Source organism: Stylophora pistillata, chromosome 11 (assembly GCF_964205215.1).
Source record: "Stylophora pistillata chromosome 11, jaStyPist1.2, whole genome shotgun sequence".
NCBI lineage: Eukaryota > Metazoa > Cnidaria > Anthozoa > Scleractinia > Pocilloporidae > Stylophora > Stylophora pistillata.
The window spans coordinates 19,182,809-19,200,522 of record NC_142529.1 but is presented as its reverse complement, the minus strand read 5'-3'; the positions used below and the strand labels follow the sequence as shown (position 1 = coordinate 19,200,522).

General features: G+C 37.6%; 1 protein-coding gene and 1 long non-coding RNA gene across 2 annotated transcripts; both read left to right on the top strand.

Annotated features, from left to right (window-relative positions):
* The first annotated feature begins 1,567 nt into the window (after positions 1–1,567).
* Positions 1,568–2,926, top strand: LOC148720467 (uncharacterized). The gene is made up of 3 exons (XR_015993485.1): positions 1,568–2,105; positions 2,434–2,500; positions 2,639–2,926. It is a non-coding gene; the product is annotated as an uncharacterized LOC148720467 (long non-coding RNA).
* A 7,253-nt stretch (positions 2,927–10,179) lies between these two features.
* LOC111344221 (uncharacterized) lies at positions 10,180–17,714 on the top strand. The gene is made up of 15 exons (XM_088739598.1): positions 10,180–10,199; positions 10,280–10,435; positions 10,546–10,740; positions 10,945–11,240; positions 11,602–11,698; positions 12,252–12,542; positions 12,716–12,789; positions 13,052–13,234; positions 13,489–13,662; positions 15,061–15,207; positions 15,434–15,514; positions 15,832–16,006; positions 16,605–16,665; positions 17,024–17,090; positions 17,227–17,714. The coding sequence occupies exons 2-15, from the start codon at positions 10,280–10,282 to the stop codon at positions 17,273–17,275; spliced, it is 2,046 nt and encodes a 681-aa protein (XP_088595724.1). The 5' UTR covers positions 10,180–10,199; the 3' UTR covers positions 17,276–17,714.

The following is a 17,714-nucleotide window of genomic DNA, read 5'->3' as shown; positions in this document are numbered from 1 at the left end:
ATACCTTCCAAAACGTAAGGACAGTTATGTCTCCCAAGAAGAAAAAGAGGGAGTTGAAGGAGTTTGACAGACAATCCCAGAAGATCCATTGAATTATTATTTTTACTATGCCATCTTGGATGGTGACGAAAGAGGTCGACCTCTAAAGGTTATGTTGACTGGAGGACACGCAGAGTCAGATAACAAATATTTCAACTGGAGAGACAAGTCATGTTTAAACATGACTGCAAAGAGCAATAACAAGGTATGTACATTGAGAGCCAGCCAGTCTGACCATTAATATCCATAATCTGCCGATAGTTAATTGTGTAATTAATTTTATTTCTCATTAAGGACCTTAATTTTGATGAACGGTTTTCAAAAAGTTCTGTGATAATCCTATTTTGCTTTCTTCAAAAACTGAAAAGTTCATATTACGCTGTTGAACTTAAAAATAATTGTTTTCATAGGTCACTGTGCAGACTTTAAGAAATTTATATTTTCAAAGAGATAAAAGGACCATCTACAAGCACACAACATTTAAAAGTGGGATTGCATTGCGTTGTGGCATGCAAAGTTGTTGAAGTTGCATAATTATTCATTGTTTTACAAAGGGGGGGGGGGGCAACAGCCATCTAGGCATAACCTCTTAAGTTGGTGTAGTTGGATGAATAATCAGACCTTAATGAGACTTTTATCATTAATGAAAATTGTTTGCCTCGGCAAAGCTTAGTTGATATGATTTGTGTGAGAATGGTAGTTGCCCTAAAATTCTGCTCGACTTTGAATTGCAGGAGACCTTGCAACATACAGTGGTCAGAAGGTTGATCAAGACAAAGTGGAACAGCTATGGACATTTTTTCCTCAGCTTAATAACTTTTACTTGTCTTAAAGTAATTGTAAGTTAAGATCACATACCCAAATGCACAGGTGTAGTGCACAAAAACTAAATATATTTTCTCAAATATACTAGGAAAAACACTTCTCTTCTTTGATCTAACCTAAATTTGAATTGGGATCAACGAATGCTTTTCATTCCACAAATTTATTCGTGTTTTTCTCGTTGCCATGTTCCCACCAATGACGTAGCTCTTTTTTCTGCCGGCTTTAAAGGCACACACAGCCTACAATTCCTCTATTCGCTCCAACGAAGGGCTAACGCTCAAAACGCCAGATTTTGTAATTGTTACGGTAGCCAATTTACCATTTCAGCTTTGTTGATATATTCAAATCCTCGTGTCCTCGTGTCCTCGTGTCCTCGTGTCCTCGTGTCCTCGTGTCCTCGTGTCCTCGTGTCCTCGTGTCCTCGTGTAGGTGGGGATGTGCTCGCACGTTGGTTTAACGACAAAGTTTATAATCTCCTGTTTAATGATTAAAAGAAGCGAACAGGGTCCCGTTTCCTTGAAAGTCGTGGTAACTTATCAGGCCCTAAGCCATATTATAAAATAAAAACTCAAAGAATAGAAAAGCAGGTTATGGAACCCTAACCGGTCAATTTTGTGTCTTTAGCTGATTGTTTTATTTTGTAATATTTAAAACATTTGAAATCCAACTTGAGCTTCAAGATAGCTTTCAAATGGTGTATAAATTACAAAAGGAAAAGAATGAACCAAAGAAACAAAATGGAGTGGATGGGAACCACAACCTACTTTTTTCAGTATTTCTCGAACTTTGATTTTTTTTTTTAATAAAACTTTGGTTTTATTATTATTTTTTTAAAAAAGCAGAACAGTTTTACTTTCCCGTGAAGTTATACTAGGACCTTCCAGAAACGGGCCACAGGGGCGTTGAATGATATACAAGATATCTACCCTTGAAATGGTGATACTCAGGAAAAAGAGTTTCTAACTTGCTAAATTTTTACTTGCCAAAGCGGAAAATCTTAGAGACGAATACCCAATTTTGCTTATATTATTTTAATCGGCTCAAAACGTATAATGTCTGTTCAGACAATTTATTGGCTAAGAAACCTAATTTCTGATGAGTTTCTCTTTGCGTCCACCCACTTATAATTATCTTCTTATCTTCGCTGCAGAATTTACGCGAGAAGTATTACAAAGAGGGAGAATGGATCAGTGAAAAGAAACTTGCGGAAAGTTTGTAGCAATTTAAGCCCGCTTAATGAGGTAGATTGAAGGCGGTGTGGAACAAAGGCTATGGATCAGCATTTTAATTGTGCGAGGTCCATCACAACTATATTTAGTGTGACAGTTCGTTTGACGTCATTTACTAAGCCATGTGATAAATTCGATATCATAGTAACTCGACCAGCTAGTTCGCGTATAGGTTCGCATTTACACGATAGGTCCATAACCAAATTATGCGTATCCTTTTTCCTATTCAAAGAAGAAAACAGATGAGACTGGAAGAGCTGGTCATGTGGCCACTGAAGGCTAATATACTCTTTCAATCTAATGGTATAGGAAATAAATTACGTGCTTGTTTACGTTACAGAACTTCTTGAGTTCAGTGAAGATCGCAATCCTTGGGAATCAATGGAAAAAAAGCTTAACGCAATTAGGTAAGGGTGATTCTCGCAATGAAATTGGTCTTGCCCGTTTACGTAATCAATTATCTTTGCACCTAACCCCCATTGAGGCTGCCGTACCTCCCTGACGCATGTCTCAATAATTTTCTTCGTTTCGACTCTTAATCCCAGGAATATGATGCGAAAGATGGTGAAACAGATGAGGCAAGAGAGAGGATGAACGCGTGTTAGACATGTCCTTGGGAATGCATCATGCCTTTAACAGCTCGAGCCACGGAAGGCGGATGGTCAGCAAGAGGTCGGGTAGTGATAATAATAGTGCCAGACCCCGGAAAACAGCTGAAAAGACCCCTCAGGATTGAATATTGAAACAGAAGAAGTTGACAAGAAGTCCACGAAACACCACTTAACGGAGTAACTTTACTTTAAACTCTTTAAATTTGAAAACAAATAAAAACAGCGAAAACAAAAAGAGAGCCACGAATTATTTGTTAAACACACCTTTCTTCATGAGAGCCAAGTAAAAGGTTGAACGGCGCGTAGCTGAGGGCCAGAACGCTTGGGAAAAATGAAATTTTAAGCGCAACGCTGTTTTCGTTTTGTAAATAACTCGTTAAGTAAAGGTTACAATATGGAACAGTTTGATCAAATTTCGATCAATAATGAGCAGTTGTTTCCTCTCTCCTCCAGGTTTTCTGTATTTGCAAGCAGAGATGTTTTGACTTTATGGCTCTTTGAGTATCAGTTCAACCTTTTTTAGCCAGGATGTCAACTTAACTACTTCCTCAGAGGCATGTCTCCAATTAAAATGCGCACAAAACTTTTTATTCTTTGTCGAGTTCGTGGCTTTACCCACAATTATCATCATCCACTAGAGAAAAACACTTCTGATACACTAATTGATATTCATTTTGTCAAACGTTATGATACTTCTAAAACAGGCAGCTTCTTTAATCATCGAAGAAAAACTTTAATTTTCACAATTTTTCTTTAACTGAATTCCCTCTGAACCTAGTTAGCTGGTCCAGTTATGTAGCTACGTATACACGGCAGGAAAACTCTCTCTAAGAACGTTTTGACCAAATTGAATGAGAAAATTCTTTTGACACTCGGTATCCGAAAAGGATAAAATAGACATTTTTACTGCATGCCTCGAAAATCCTAATATTGTACCCAGATCCTGCAGTGTAACTGTGACTGGGCCGAGTAACCGTTTGGCCGTAAAAAATCTGGGCACTAGGAAAATCCAGCTACCTTATAGATGTTGAGTCATGTAAAAACCCTTGAATACGACTTAGTAGAGAAGAAATTTTAATAGAACTAAGATAATCGCTTGGAATTTGTGCAAATAGAAATACTGATTACTTTAAACCCGAAATTTTAAAACATTATTGCTTTAATTGAGCCATGTAAGTGCAGCTCGAAGAAGATCAAGAGAAAACGATGTTTGGTTAATTTATTTTTAGGAGGATCAAAATCCGTGGCCGTTGACTGATTTTTGTTTTCTTCACCAGCTAGTCATTCAGCAGTAAAGAAACGGTTTTATACGGAAGAGTTAAGGCAAACTAAAGCAGCGGTGCTAAGTGCTTCACTTACGACTAACTACGGTTAATATCTTATGCCCTGTGGCCTTATGTGCCACATGGCATGAAAAAGATAGGTGAAGGTTAACGGTTAATATCTTTTACCCGGAGTGATCATAATAACCGCCATACTAATGGTGCATAAAGAACAACTGTTGCAAAATGCACCCGCAGAGCCCGCTGCATTGTCTTATTCTATCGCGCGATGTTAAGTATGTTTGGCTTGCTCAGCTGTTGCATTGTCGAACCTGATCTTTGCTGAAAATGTTTGTATTTTTACGGCTATCGTACAAATTTCTAGACGTGGTCATTTGGGAATTTAGTAGAAAGCCTCGTGACCGGATAGACCAGTTACATTGCAAATCTTTAGACAGAATGAGTGTTGTCCCTATCATTTTTTGTGACAGACAAGTGTTTCGTTCCCTCTGCTGCTTAAAACTTGTGAAATTAAAACGAGTGATATCTTGCCTGCTTCCGATTACTTAAGCCAGCCATACTTTCTTGTAAAAAAGAATACTTATATAAGGAGTTACTTTTTAGCGTTTTGTACTTAAACTGCCGCTTCAAATTGTCCCTTGCATCACGACTTGTGAGTTTGCGGGTGTGCCTTGCATTCATTATCACCTCTGAAAGGAAACACACCTCCCACTACTAGCAATTCCTGTAATCATATATATTCTGTCAGTCCTAATTATGTAAAAGGGTCTCAGTGGGAATAACCGTTAGTCGTAAAACTGCTATAAAATTAAGCTATTAAGCGTAAAAAAATGACCAATTTCATCCATTTGTCGTAAAATAGGTAACCGGCCGTAAAATAAATTTTTTGTGACAGCAATGGAAAGATATTAACCGTTAGCAGCCGTAAATAAATTGGCCAAAATTTTGACCGTTAGCCATAAAAGCCATCACACCATTGAGGCCCTCGTGCAATAGGTCCCACTTGTAGTTCCGCTGTAATGCAGTCTGTTGTTACTCAAAACATCCAACATATATTTGTCAGCAGAGACTATGGGACGGTGCAACTACACGTAGGCTAATGTACAATTATCATCACGCCAACGCGGCAGAAGCCAATAAAGAACTAACAAATAGATTCCAAATCATGGTGACATGTGTTTGCTCAGAAATAGATCAGAGATGTTGTCACATATGTAAAGAACAATAAAGTGGCACACAAGGCGCAGAAACAAAACGAAACATTTTTATAAATCTTCTACATTTTTTTCTACAGTTAAGTATTATTTTGTTCTTCAATCAAACGCAAGCTTGCAGAAACTCCACCTCTCTCTCGTGACTTGCAATTTGCACTTGCCCCCGTTCGACTGCAAAACAAAAATGTTAGGCCTGTTCTGGAGGTTAATCAAAGGCTGGAAAATGAACTGTAGGTTTCAATTCAGGAATAACGCCTGCTTTATTTTTCTCACCTTAAAAACATGAGAGTTGTCCAGAACTTAGATTTCCGGCCATGGTAAGTGTTAATTGCAAAGGGAAACTGCAACTTTTTATTCTCGAAACCATTAAGAATCAATTGTACTCCAAGATTATAGGTAATTTGATAATTTGGATATATCAACAAAGTTAAAATGGTAAATTGGCCACCGTAACGATTACAAAAGCTGACGTTTGGAGCGTTAGCCCTTCGTCGGAGCGAGGGTTGTGTGTGCTTTTAAAGGCAGAAAATTGAGCTAAGTTATTGGTGGGAACATAGCAACGAGAAAAACAAGAGTAAATTAGTGGAATGAAAAGCGTTCGTTGATCCCTGTGGGATTTAGACTGCCGGTTTGAAAGATGAGCTTTTTTTCAAGATTTTTACGGCTTTCCGTGCTACCTAAGTGTAAGGAAAGACAGCAGATTGGCGGTGTTCTCGGAATCGGTCACCTAGTCTTCTGCCTGTTTCGCCGATGTACATCTTTTTGCTATAAGTGCAAGTTATGCAATAGATTACATTGACGGAGGTGCACGTGAAGTGATTGGTTATCTTAATGGATCGTTTAGGTCCCGATATTTTATCAGTGTTGTGAATGAAAGGACACGTTTTGCATCTTGCACGAGCGCATTTAAAAGTGCCTGGTTGGTCATTATTCTGAAAAGAACTTCTGACCAAAAATTTGATAGTCGACATTAACATGTGTTTTTTCGATTTTTTAGGATCTTATCTTAATTTGTAAATATTTTTGATGATTAGAGTGAATTATCGTTATTATAGTGCGTTTCCTCCAGTTTTTCTTACATTTTTGTTAGACATTTTAACACTTTTTTTTCGATTTTCAAGTATTTTATTACAATTTTTGTTATGATTTTTATTGTACTCCAAGACCAACGCTTTTTCCTGTACTTTTGATAAGGAATACAATGATCTAGGGGAGCTCGTTGGTTCAGTTAGGTGCCAGTGTGTGAATTGGCATCTCATGATCGGCTCACATACATTTTTTACGGCACAAAAAATGTCTGATGCTAAATCAGTAAGACGTGCAAAACCTCTAAAAGTTAACATTTTCTTAACAATTGAATCGAATGATTTTGTCTTCCACGCTGGAATTTTCACACAACCCTCCTAATAGCTAGAGTAGAAGGAATTGCTTATCACACACAACCAGAATGGCAACTTTACATGCTAATATAAATTACTCGGTGCATGCTATAATGATGCATGTTTTGAGTGAGTTAACATTTCTTCTGTATTAAATCATCAAAAGATAGTTTTTATATCAATCTATTCAAAAATTGTTGCGCACGAGAAAATGTCTGGTAACGCAAAACACATAAACAATTATTTTGATTTACCCGCTATAGTAATCATTTGTTTTAACTATGTCTCATTAACATGCTCTCTATCATTGAATAGGCACATATCTCTTTCATACGTGTTTTTTTTAAAGAGGAATATTTCTGATATCCCAAAACTTTATAAGCTGCTTCGTCGACTACACTAAACTATTAAATTAATCTTTGACTCAACCAATTGTCAAAACAGTTTCCTTCGCCGTTTCTTATCACATTAAAGAAGTTTTCCAATTCAGCAAGTGCAAGTGGTAACTGGCTTCTGCTGTCAGGGGATGAATCGGTTTTCTTCTACCAATCCACCATTGTCTGTCCTAGAACACGTCTTATGGTGTATTCAAGGTGGTCTAACGCAGGATTGCCTCGGTGAATTTTTTCCTTATGCAGATCAAATATCCTTTTCTCATCTAGGCCATTAGGGATCCAATCACTCTCGGTTCTTTCCGTGAAGAAAACCATAACCACTTTGTCTCTGACTAGTTCTTTGTTTTCTGTGAGCTGCTCATGTATAAACTTCCCATCGAAAGTGGTATACTCACCTACAGTTTCTTGCTGCTTGTTTTGAATAATGGACGAGGTTTGGTGTGACCCGATCAACATAACACAATCACTGCGGCGGAATATGGTCTTAAAGTCTTGGTGTTCTACTACAATATCGCCGATACTTCTCAAGTTTGCCAAGGTTCGAAGCTTGCTCCGTAAATAGTTCTTTAGTGTATGGGTTTTACTGTTGTCGCCCTGAGTGTTCATAACAATGATGGACTTCATTTTCGTCTTGAAGGCGTGCCGACGTTAAGAGTTCAGAGAAAGTGATAACCAGGCCTCTGAAAAAAGGAAAAGATAGGACATGAATGTTTATCAGTGAACTTGAAAGAAACTCAAAGCAATTACAGGCAGTTACAAGTAATTAGAACAGCGTGCGGGAGAGATTGAAATACAGACAAACCTGCTCCTCTCCACCCTCGAACTTCAAATTTTGAAACTGCTTTACTAAAAGCCTCATTTTATATCAGAGGCGGACATGTGAAGTTCGTGCAAAGCGAGTGGTAAAAGATCAAAAGCAGACAGTGGTATGGAATTCTGCATGGAATTCTGTTTCACACAATCAAGCAGCACGGAGAGTGAATGTTTCGTCACATTCCAATATACACCTAATTCAAGTAACCGATTGTTTTAGAAAACAGCAGAGAGGAAAAGGAAAAAGCCAAATACGAATCAATCAGCATATAGTAAAAGCATACGGCATTAGCATATAAATGTATTTATGTTTCTATTTAATTTATGAAACTACTTGAAATTTCTAGAAAATCAACTGATGCTCTCAAGAAATTTTAAATAGCTTTTCAGCGGAACATTGTTAATATCGTTTAGTTGTAGGGCATATAGCCAGAGGTTATTTTCCGTTATATGGTCATAAATTACTATAATTTAGCTTTTTCATTTTTCTTTTTTTAGGGCAATTGTATTGCAAATAGGTGTTTTTACTTAAACATGTATAACAAAGGTCATATGCTGCAGGAAACTTTTTTTTATTGTGTAATCAATTAAGACTAGGTTTACACTAGAGGAGACTTTTCCGGACTCGTAAATGTTTCTGGATTCATCAATTTTGGAGTATTCGGATTCGTAGGCGTTTACACTGAAAGGATATTCTGATTCCTGACCGTTTACACACAACGACAACTCCGGGAACATTCGAAATGGAATGGTTACCAAGCTTAGTGTTGTTTCGTCGTTCGATCGACAAAGTGAAAATGCCTCCCCAAAAAAAGGCTAGAGTAGATCCAGATGCCACTGAGGCAAATTTGAGTTGGACAGATGCCAAGCAGTCAACGTCGTCGGCGATTAAGTGTGGCTGACGTTAAACTTCCTTGCAATGATAATTTGCGTTTCTTCAGAAATACTGCGGTACACATGATAACATTTATCGCCTGAACCTGCAACAAGATTAGGCAACCAGAGACCGGCAGCAATGTTAGCACTAGATCCATTTTGGTTTCACCGCAGACTCAAAAGATCGCAGGTGGAAATAAAATCCGGATTGGAGAAAAAAAGCGGTTACACGACAAAACTTTCCGGATTCAAAAGTTATCGGATTCAAAGTTCCCACTTTAAATTCCGGACTCAAAATCTCGGGAGACACGACCAAAACGGGAAGTTTTTTTTCGGATTCGTCCACTTTCGTGTAAACTGCAGAATGAATCCAGTACTAAAACGTTTCGGATTCATCACGAATCCGGAACAATTTCCTCTAGTGTAAACCTAGTTTAAGTTAAGCTTTAAGGAAAAGAAAAAAGACGAGAACATTCTTTTCGATTTTTGAAGTTTTTCGACCATCTTACATTTTTCTTGACTGAAAGTTGGAAAGTTGTTTGATTATCTCACCCAAACCAGGAGCCCATTACCCGGAGCTTCCATCTTCCATACTGACCCTCTGGGTCAACCCTGTCCCTATCTTTCTATTTCTAGAAGTACCTCCCACGGCGGTTTTCGCGGGTGTTTTTATAATAGCCAATTATAAGAGAGCTGTCGTCTCTATTGTGTTACGTCTCTATTGTGTCCCTTGAAAGAACTCCCACAAATATCTCAGTTCTAAAAATAAAAAGATACGGGACAGGGTTGACTCAAGGGTACAACTGAGATGGAAGCTCCGGATAATGGGTTCCTGACCCAAACTAATGCAAAATGCACCTCAAATTAGAATGAAAAGGATCATTTTCGATAACTGTTAGATAGGCTTAGCCATAGACATCTTGAACTAGATACGGGAAGCTGGAAAGGGAAATTTATGTGATAAAGATGATTGCCTCCACCTATCATGCGGTCCCCTACCTCAAAAAACGGGGAGGGGGTGTTGCAACTTGCAAAGAGATCTTAACCGTAGTCGCTTACAGCTTATATTTTGAAATCTTTGGTTAGAAAGGAGTTAAAATATACCATATAACCTAACAATAACACCCAGCAAGCCGTTCCAAATCAACAAATGAAGCTGAAAAAAAGTCGTATCTTGCTTCATGAAAGCCACGTAATATAACTATAGCTACATTCGAACACTCAAATATCTAAATTTTGATTTTTGAAATAATCAAAAAAATTTTGTTCGTAAGGCTTCAGTGGATCGATCCTTCAACTCACGTTAGATCTCTTTTGATGTGATTTTACTTGAACGAAAACTCGTTTAACGAAGAGAGAAATCGTACGTTGTTCAAATAGAAATCATGATAAAGAAACACGTTGACTAGTTTTCCTTGCGGGTTGGCTCTCTCACCCGTGAGCAAGTGTGACAAGGACCCTGGGAACGAGAACCTCCGAAAGATGATGACATGCGCATTTGATTGCCCACTTAGCGAGTGCAGCGCCGACTGAGAGTAAGCCTTATGGAAGTTGCTAGTTTATTTCTGTTGTAAAATTAGACATTGTCACACATAAAACTTACTGTTTCTTCCAGATGATGATTAATGGTTTAGGGATGGAAAAGGGAAAGTTGTTGGAGCGTGGTGACGAAGGAAATTGTGATGAAGATCAGAGATCTCAAACTGAATATGATGATCACGTGGATCTCTTGGATGAGGAATTTTACAGATCGAGAGAGTTTTGGATGATGGTAACAATTCAAGGAAGACCTCATCTTTCCAAATTTTCAGTAACTCATTCAGGATTAGCTCTGTTAGTGGAAATAAAACTTGACCACAATTATCTATAATTTTTATGCAGGTTCATGAAAAGCAGAGTAAAGGGTTACCATGGAATAGAGCTATGGATGAAGTTCGAGTTGAAAGACTTATTCAGAACTACAAAGTTAATGGGGAACTGAACGGTGAAGACCCAGCACTTGTGATGTTGAAACATTGGCCAGCATCTAAACAGTACAAGGATAAACCTGACAAACTTCCAGGCCTTGAAAAGCTGGTATGTTGAATATATGAGAATGCTGAGAAGGAAATATGTGGTTTGCCGTTTTTCAATTTTGCTTCCTATTTTGATTACAAGGTATACTAAAGAATTTTTGAAGGGCTGGGAATTAAGTGGACAGCGTAGTTCTGCATCTCTCCATTAAATTATAATGTAAGTTTATGGAACCTCATTGCATATCAAAATGCATGTCGTTTGCAGGTGAATCAATTTTTGGAGATAATGTTAGATAGTGAACTAAACTCAGGAAACAGATATGAGCTATTCCAAGATGAAGAAGACGAAACAAAGAAAACTTTGCTGCACTATTCCTCTGAAGCTGGGTTTTTACAAATCACCAAAACACTCTTAAAGAAATGTCCTGGTCTGCTGGAGGCAACAACAGAACTTCAAATAAAACCCAAGGGAAAAAGAGCCATGTTAGCAGTTGAGTTGGCATTGAATGCAGAGAATGATGACGTGGCAGCTTATTTGGTTAGAGCAATGTGGCACAAGAGGTATTTTGTTGTCCACTGCTTGTGACAAGATGGATGTACTCTCTGGTTATGGTTCTTCTGTTATTTACTATAAAGATTATGCAAAGAAGATTAAGCCTCTATATAGGACCAAATGGTGCAGAAAATTTCATATTAGTCACTTACTATAATAAGATTTCCTATATTTACAGTAAATATATGTATCCATAAATTTATCAGTCCTTATAGTATTTTGTTTTCCATTTTCCTGAATCTTACTTACCTGTATTCTTTTAGACATTTTATCTTTTACTCTTAGTTCTATGAACCCACTCACCAAATTATCTACATTCTCATCACTTGATAATGACTCTGTCATATTCAAATTTCTCTGTGCGTATAGTGTTACAAGTTTATTTTCTTGGAGACCAGAAGACATGTCAAATCCACAGCCATCTCTCTTCAGTTTTCAGGCCATCGTTGAGAATCCTAAAATGAAGGTGAGACTTAATGAGACCACATGATCAATACTCCTGCAAAACAATGCTGGCAATATTAATTTATAGCTAAGTATCAATCAAATTTGTGATCTGTACAGCTTATATAATCTACCAGCTTGCCATCCAAGGGGATTATATAACCATTCTCTTTCCCATTGAATTACTTGGAAAAGTTAAGTTAAAAATTAAAGTAATTGATGTAGAATTGTGTTGTTAAACTCAAGCAGTTTGAACACTTATTAATCAATACCTCAAACATGACCTAATTAATGCTTTGCATCTGTTGTAAGGTGTGTTTTCTGCTTTAAAAGTATTGATTGATGTTCCCAACCTTGAATTCATCTATTATGCCCACTAATTACTTTGATAATGATTTCCAGAACTCAGTTTTTAGAGACAGACATACAACTGTATGAAAGATGTTACAACTAATGGCCCCTCTGCATAGATTCCAATGTATAGTGAAATTTATTTAAAATGCAAATGTATTCTTTTGTAACATAGAAGAAGATATTTTTTTCAATATCTTGTGGTAAATGACTTATGTCAACAGAAAACAGTTGTGGCTTTATTAGACCAGATGGTGAACCCTCACTGGCCTTACCTTCCAAAACGCAAGGACACTTATGTCTCCCAAGAAGAAAAGAAGGGAATCGAAGGAGTTTGGAAGACAATCCCAGAAGATCCATTGAATTATTATTTTCATTATGCTATCTTGGATGGTGATGGGGGTGGTAGACCACCAAAACTTAAATTATCAGAAGGACACACAGAGTCAGATAACAAATATTTCAACCAGAGAGATAAGTCATGCTTAAATATGATTGCCAAGAGTAAAAATAAGGTAAATTGTGATTTTAATTAATGTATATGAAGTATGTTGTTTGCTGTTGGTTAAAAAAACTGGAGAGACTAGCTGTTCTCGATGGTGAAAAATTGTTTACTGGGTGAAGCCAAGCTGGTATGATAGATTTGTAGTTGCCCCTAAGATTCTGTCTGACTTACTTTGAATTGCAGGAGGCTTTGCAACATCCAGTGGTTAGAATGTTGGTTAAGACAAAATGGAAAAGTTATGGACACTTCTTCCTCAGGCAAATACCTTTTACCTTCCTTATGATGTTTGTAAGGTTACATCACATATCCAGCCCACAGGTGTAGTGCAGGGTCAGGAAACTAAGACATAATCCTCCACCTACTTGGAAAAACACTTTTATTTGTAATCTAAGTAACCTTAAATAACTTTAAATTGGTTCACCAGGTTTGCATGATTTTTTAAACTTGATCTGTATCTTGTTCCTTGTAGAGTTTTATTAGGCTGTTGATATATTAAAGTTCTATTTTTTTTATACTTAGCCTTCAGACAGTATTGTATGCCATCTTCTTGCTGTTCTTGTCATTTTCTCTGCTATATGGGTCAACCAAACCAGACCCCACCCAGTACAGGGGTGCAGCAGATTTATGGTGTGGATTCTGTGAGATTGTCACTCTTCTCATGGCTGTCTTTTACATGTGTGAAGAACTGAATCAATTGAGAATGTAGGTGATATATAATGCTGATAACACAGGTAATTACACTGAGACTAATCTACATAACATCATTGAAGATACATTTGTTGGTTCAATCATCCACGATTGGTTTCCCCCATGAGAAAAACCATTTTTGTTAAGCAAATGTGCTACATATACTGAGTGTTTTTACAACAAAAATCAAAACTTGTGTTCATGAATAAAGCTCTCCCAAAGGAAAAGATCCAATGGAAGGATTAATATTTTTCGTGTCATTTTTGTAGAGAAAGATATTCGTACTTCTCAGAGTGGATGACCCTGTTTGACTGGTTAGGCCTGTTGTTGGTCCTGTGTATAATACCCTTACGGTTCACTGGTAACAAAGCGCAGTGGACTGTTGCATCTTTGGCAGTCTTGTTTAATTTCATGAGAATTTTTAAGTTCTCATGTGTAACAAGGTAGGTCACTTTAAAAAAATCTTTAATTTTAAAGTTTTGAAACATGCTTCATTTCAGTTAGAGATTAACGTTCAGAGATGGTTTGATACTACTCTGGTTTGAAGATTGAATGTAACCTAGATGTTACAATTTATAGACCAAATGTTCCGAAACTCCTTTCTAGTGTTTATCTTAAACCATTAATAGCCGCAGCTTTTGAGAAAAACTGTGTTTTGAAGCTAGTCGAGCAGATTTCAGGTCACTGTTGTGGTTTTAAAAGCTCAAACTTACCCCAAACCCATTGATAGCTTATACACTCGACGGCCTTTTGATCCAAATGCAAAATGGTGGCCTGAAAATCTCGGGCACGCACAGAAAGCAAAATTTCAAAATTCTCTTTCTCCGGGCCTTTTTTTCCCCTTTCCTTGCCTGAAGTTTCTCCTCACTTGCTGGAAATTTAGTAGGCTTCATTTTGGTGTAGAGATTTTTTAGGAAACTACTCATTATTTTCAAACCACATGCTCAGAAAGGTAGGTGGGTAATGGAACAAGATTTTCGTGCAGATTCTCAGGTCAAGGTTACATGGTTTTTTTGGCTATTTCTCCAATCTCCTTCACTCAATTGCGCTCATTCTGGCATCGTTTGTAAGATATTTTCAACCTGTCCAAGTACGTGCACAAAGTCGTCCTCCGGGGTTAAAAGTGATGACGTCACAAGGCGTAGAAAGGGTGAGGGTCCACATGGGCTCTTACGGGCGCACTGGACGTCAATAGGTTAAGATTGATGTTCCCGCTCGCCAATTTCATTTAGCAACGATTAACATCAACCAATCAAAGTGTTTGTGCAATAATTTGGATATATTCGCTTCAACGAAGGGCTAACGCTCGAAACGTCAGCTTTTGTAATCGTTACGGTGGCCAATTTACCATTTCAACTTTGTTGACATATCCAAATTATTTCGTTACTCCCACCGACGCAGGCCCAAACAGTTTCTTTCAAAACTATCAGCCTTTAAAGTGGTTGTGAGCCACTGATGTCGCATGTTCTTGTTAAGATGCTTTTATTTAATCCTATACATGTTTTGTTTTTAGGTTTATGGGGTTGGGTAAGGTGTTTGAACCTTGTAGGGTATGCTATATCCTTTTGTTCTAACACCTGTATATATTCGATATGTACAAATCTTGAAATAAACAAATAAATAAATAGATAAGGATCAGTGTCAAAGTAGCCATTTATCGATCGCGAAGCGCAGTATCTGGCTTTTCTTTTTCCTGTTGTTTTGCGTTTTCTTTTGAGGGAGGTTTTAATCACTCCAGAGTTTAGTTTATCTTCAGTTCTCAAACAGTTTACTTATACGAACAGTTCTGATTTAAATTAAGCCCAGTTCGTTACTCTTACTCAGACTTTCATCTTTTCCAGGACTACAGGACTGTACACAAAAACTCTTGCAAAAATCATTCAGCAAGACTTGACAAGATTCATGGGAGTTTTTGTTGCGATTTTCCTTCCATTCTGTGGAGCCTTGTTTTTATCTCTCCGCTCATCCAATCAAAACCAAGAATTAAGGTGCATCGAATAATTTTATTACTTCTCATTTCTTCTTGTCTGAACTTAATTTTAGTTATTCTGCGGGAAAAAAATGTATAATGCTTTTAGCTTGGCAATTTTGAAACTATTCGTTCAGCTTTGGAGAAATACAGTGCAATTTCCAGGAAGACTAATTTAGCGTACTCGACAGGAAAATGTCCTGAAATGTTGTTCACGTTATTTTAAATCTATTCTTTGCATTTAGTGGCTTTGGAGATGTATTATTAAGTGGTGTTCGTGCCCTGTCCGAGCAACGACCCTTTGTAGCAGATTTTTCAAGCTTCAAGTGAGTGACTCCGACTTGAGTAATAAGTAATAACTGAAAACCCGTACTCATAATGATATTATATGCAATAGCCCGCTCACGCTATACAATATTAATCCCTCCGATCTTGCTTTTTAACCGGTGTGCATGCTGTAGGGAAACGAGTTGAACTATTTTGAGTCTGAACCGGTAACAGCGGGGAGCAAAGTTGTTTTACTGCAGGGGGCGAACTCGCAAAGGCACCGGTGGAAGGTGCGAACTTGCAGTAGGGCAAGACCCTCAGTTACCGCAGTATGCTTATACCTCATAAAGCGTTGGGAATCTTTGTTTTCTTGTAGTTGGCTCTCCATGCTGTTGATGCTAATGTACATGGGAACTGTACTTGTGATTTTGCTCAACATACTCATTGCACAGATGAGCACTACCTACATTCAGGCCAAGAAAGTCGCCCGTCTGGAGTATGATGTGGATCGTATTTTACAGCTCACTCGCATGGAGAGATTTCCTTTTTTGGTACGTAGACGGAAGGCACGGAGATCATGTTTTTGAGAACTGAGTACACTGTAGGTGTAAATCTCGCGCACTGCGTCTGAATACTAACAGAATACAAAGGAGGGGAGAAGGGGAAAATTGCTCTTTGAATTGAAAAACGAAAGATATTTTCTACAGTAGGATTCATATGATTTAAAAATTGCAATAGAAAACTATCAGCTTAAGAAACACAACGGAGTGCATGGTTTGGGTACCACCACCTGCCTTTATCAGTATTCTTAAAAGTTTGATTTGAATTTGAACAGAACAGCTTTACTGGCCCGTGAAGTTACCGGAACCTTCGAGAAAAGGCCTCAGGAGCGTAGAGTGTGTGACAAGATACCTGCCCTTGAGACAGTTAAACTGAGCAAAAACAGTTTCTCACAAGCTAAATTTTTACTGAATTTTTACTGCTAAGTTATAATGATGAATTGAATGCCCAATTTTGCTTCTATTATTTTAATCAGCTCAAAACGTTTAATCTCTGTTCAGATTATTTATTAATTAAGTAAGAATTTTGATTTCTACGTAGTTTCTTTTTGCGGATACTCACTGACTTATCTTATTATCTTCGGTGCAGAATTTGCGCGTGAAGTATTACAAAGAGGGAGAATGGATTAGTGAAAAGAAGCTAGCGGAAGGTTCGTAGTCATTTAAACCCGCTTAAATTTCACAATGAGATGGATTGAAAGGCTGGAGCAAAGGCTGTGGATGAGCATTTTGTCCGAGAGTGTGTTGAATTGATATCTAGCATGAAAATCGTTTAACGTATTTTCCTCAGGTAATAAATTCGATATCAGAAATTCGACCCGAAAGCTCTTGTAAAATGCTCATTTACACGATAAGTCCCTAACGAAATTATGCATGTCCTTGTTCATATTCTAAGTAGAAAACAGATGAAGTCTGGAAGAGCTGGTCGTGTGACCACTGAAGGTTATTATACTCTCTTTCAATCTAATGGTTTACTTACGCAGTTAAAAAAAACTGAATAATTTACAGAGCTTCTTGAGTTCAGTGAAGATCGCAATCCTTGGGAATCAGTGGAAGAAAAGCTTAACGCGATTAGGTAAGGATAATTCTCGCATTGAAATTAGGCCTACCCGTTCAGAATTAATTATCATTGTACTTAACCCCAATTCAGACTGTCGTTTCTCCCCTACGCATGTCTCAATAATTTTCTTCGTTTCGACTCTTAATCCCAGGGATATGATGCGAAAGATGGTCAGACAGATGAGGCAAGAGAGAGGATGAACGCGTGTTAGACATGTCCGTGCTAATGTATGAGGCCTTGAACAACTCGAGCCGCGGAAAATCTACAAAGCACCACTTAACAGAGTAATTTTACTTTAAACTCTTGAAATTCGAAAACAAATAAATGCAGCAAAAAAAAGAAGAGAGCCCCAAATTATTTTCTAAGCATCCTTGTCTTCATGGAATTAAAGCTAAGTGAAAGGTTGAACGGCGCGTAGCTAGGGGCCAGAACACTTTCAAAAACTGAAATTTTAAGTGCAACGCTGTTTTTGTTTCGTAAATAACTCGTTAAGTAAAAGTTATCTACAAGATAGAACAGTTTGGTCAAATTTCGAGCAATGAAAACAGTGAAATCATTTTGGAAAACTTAGTGTCAAGCAATATCATTTTGTAGATGGGTTTATGGCCCTTGGTGTTAAATTAAATCTGTTCGTTTAAA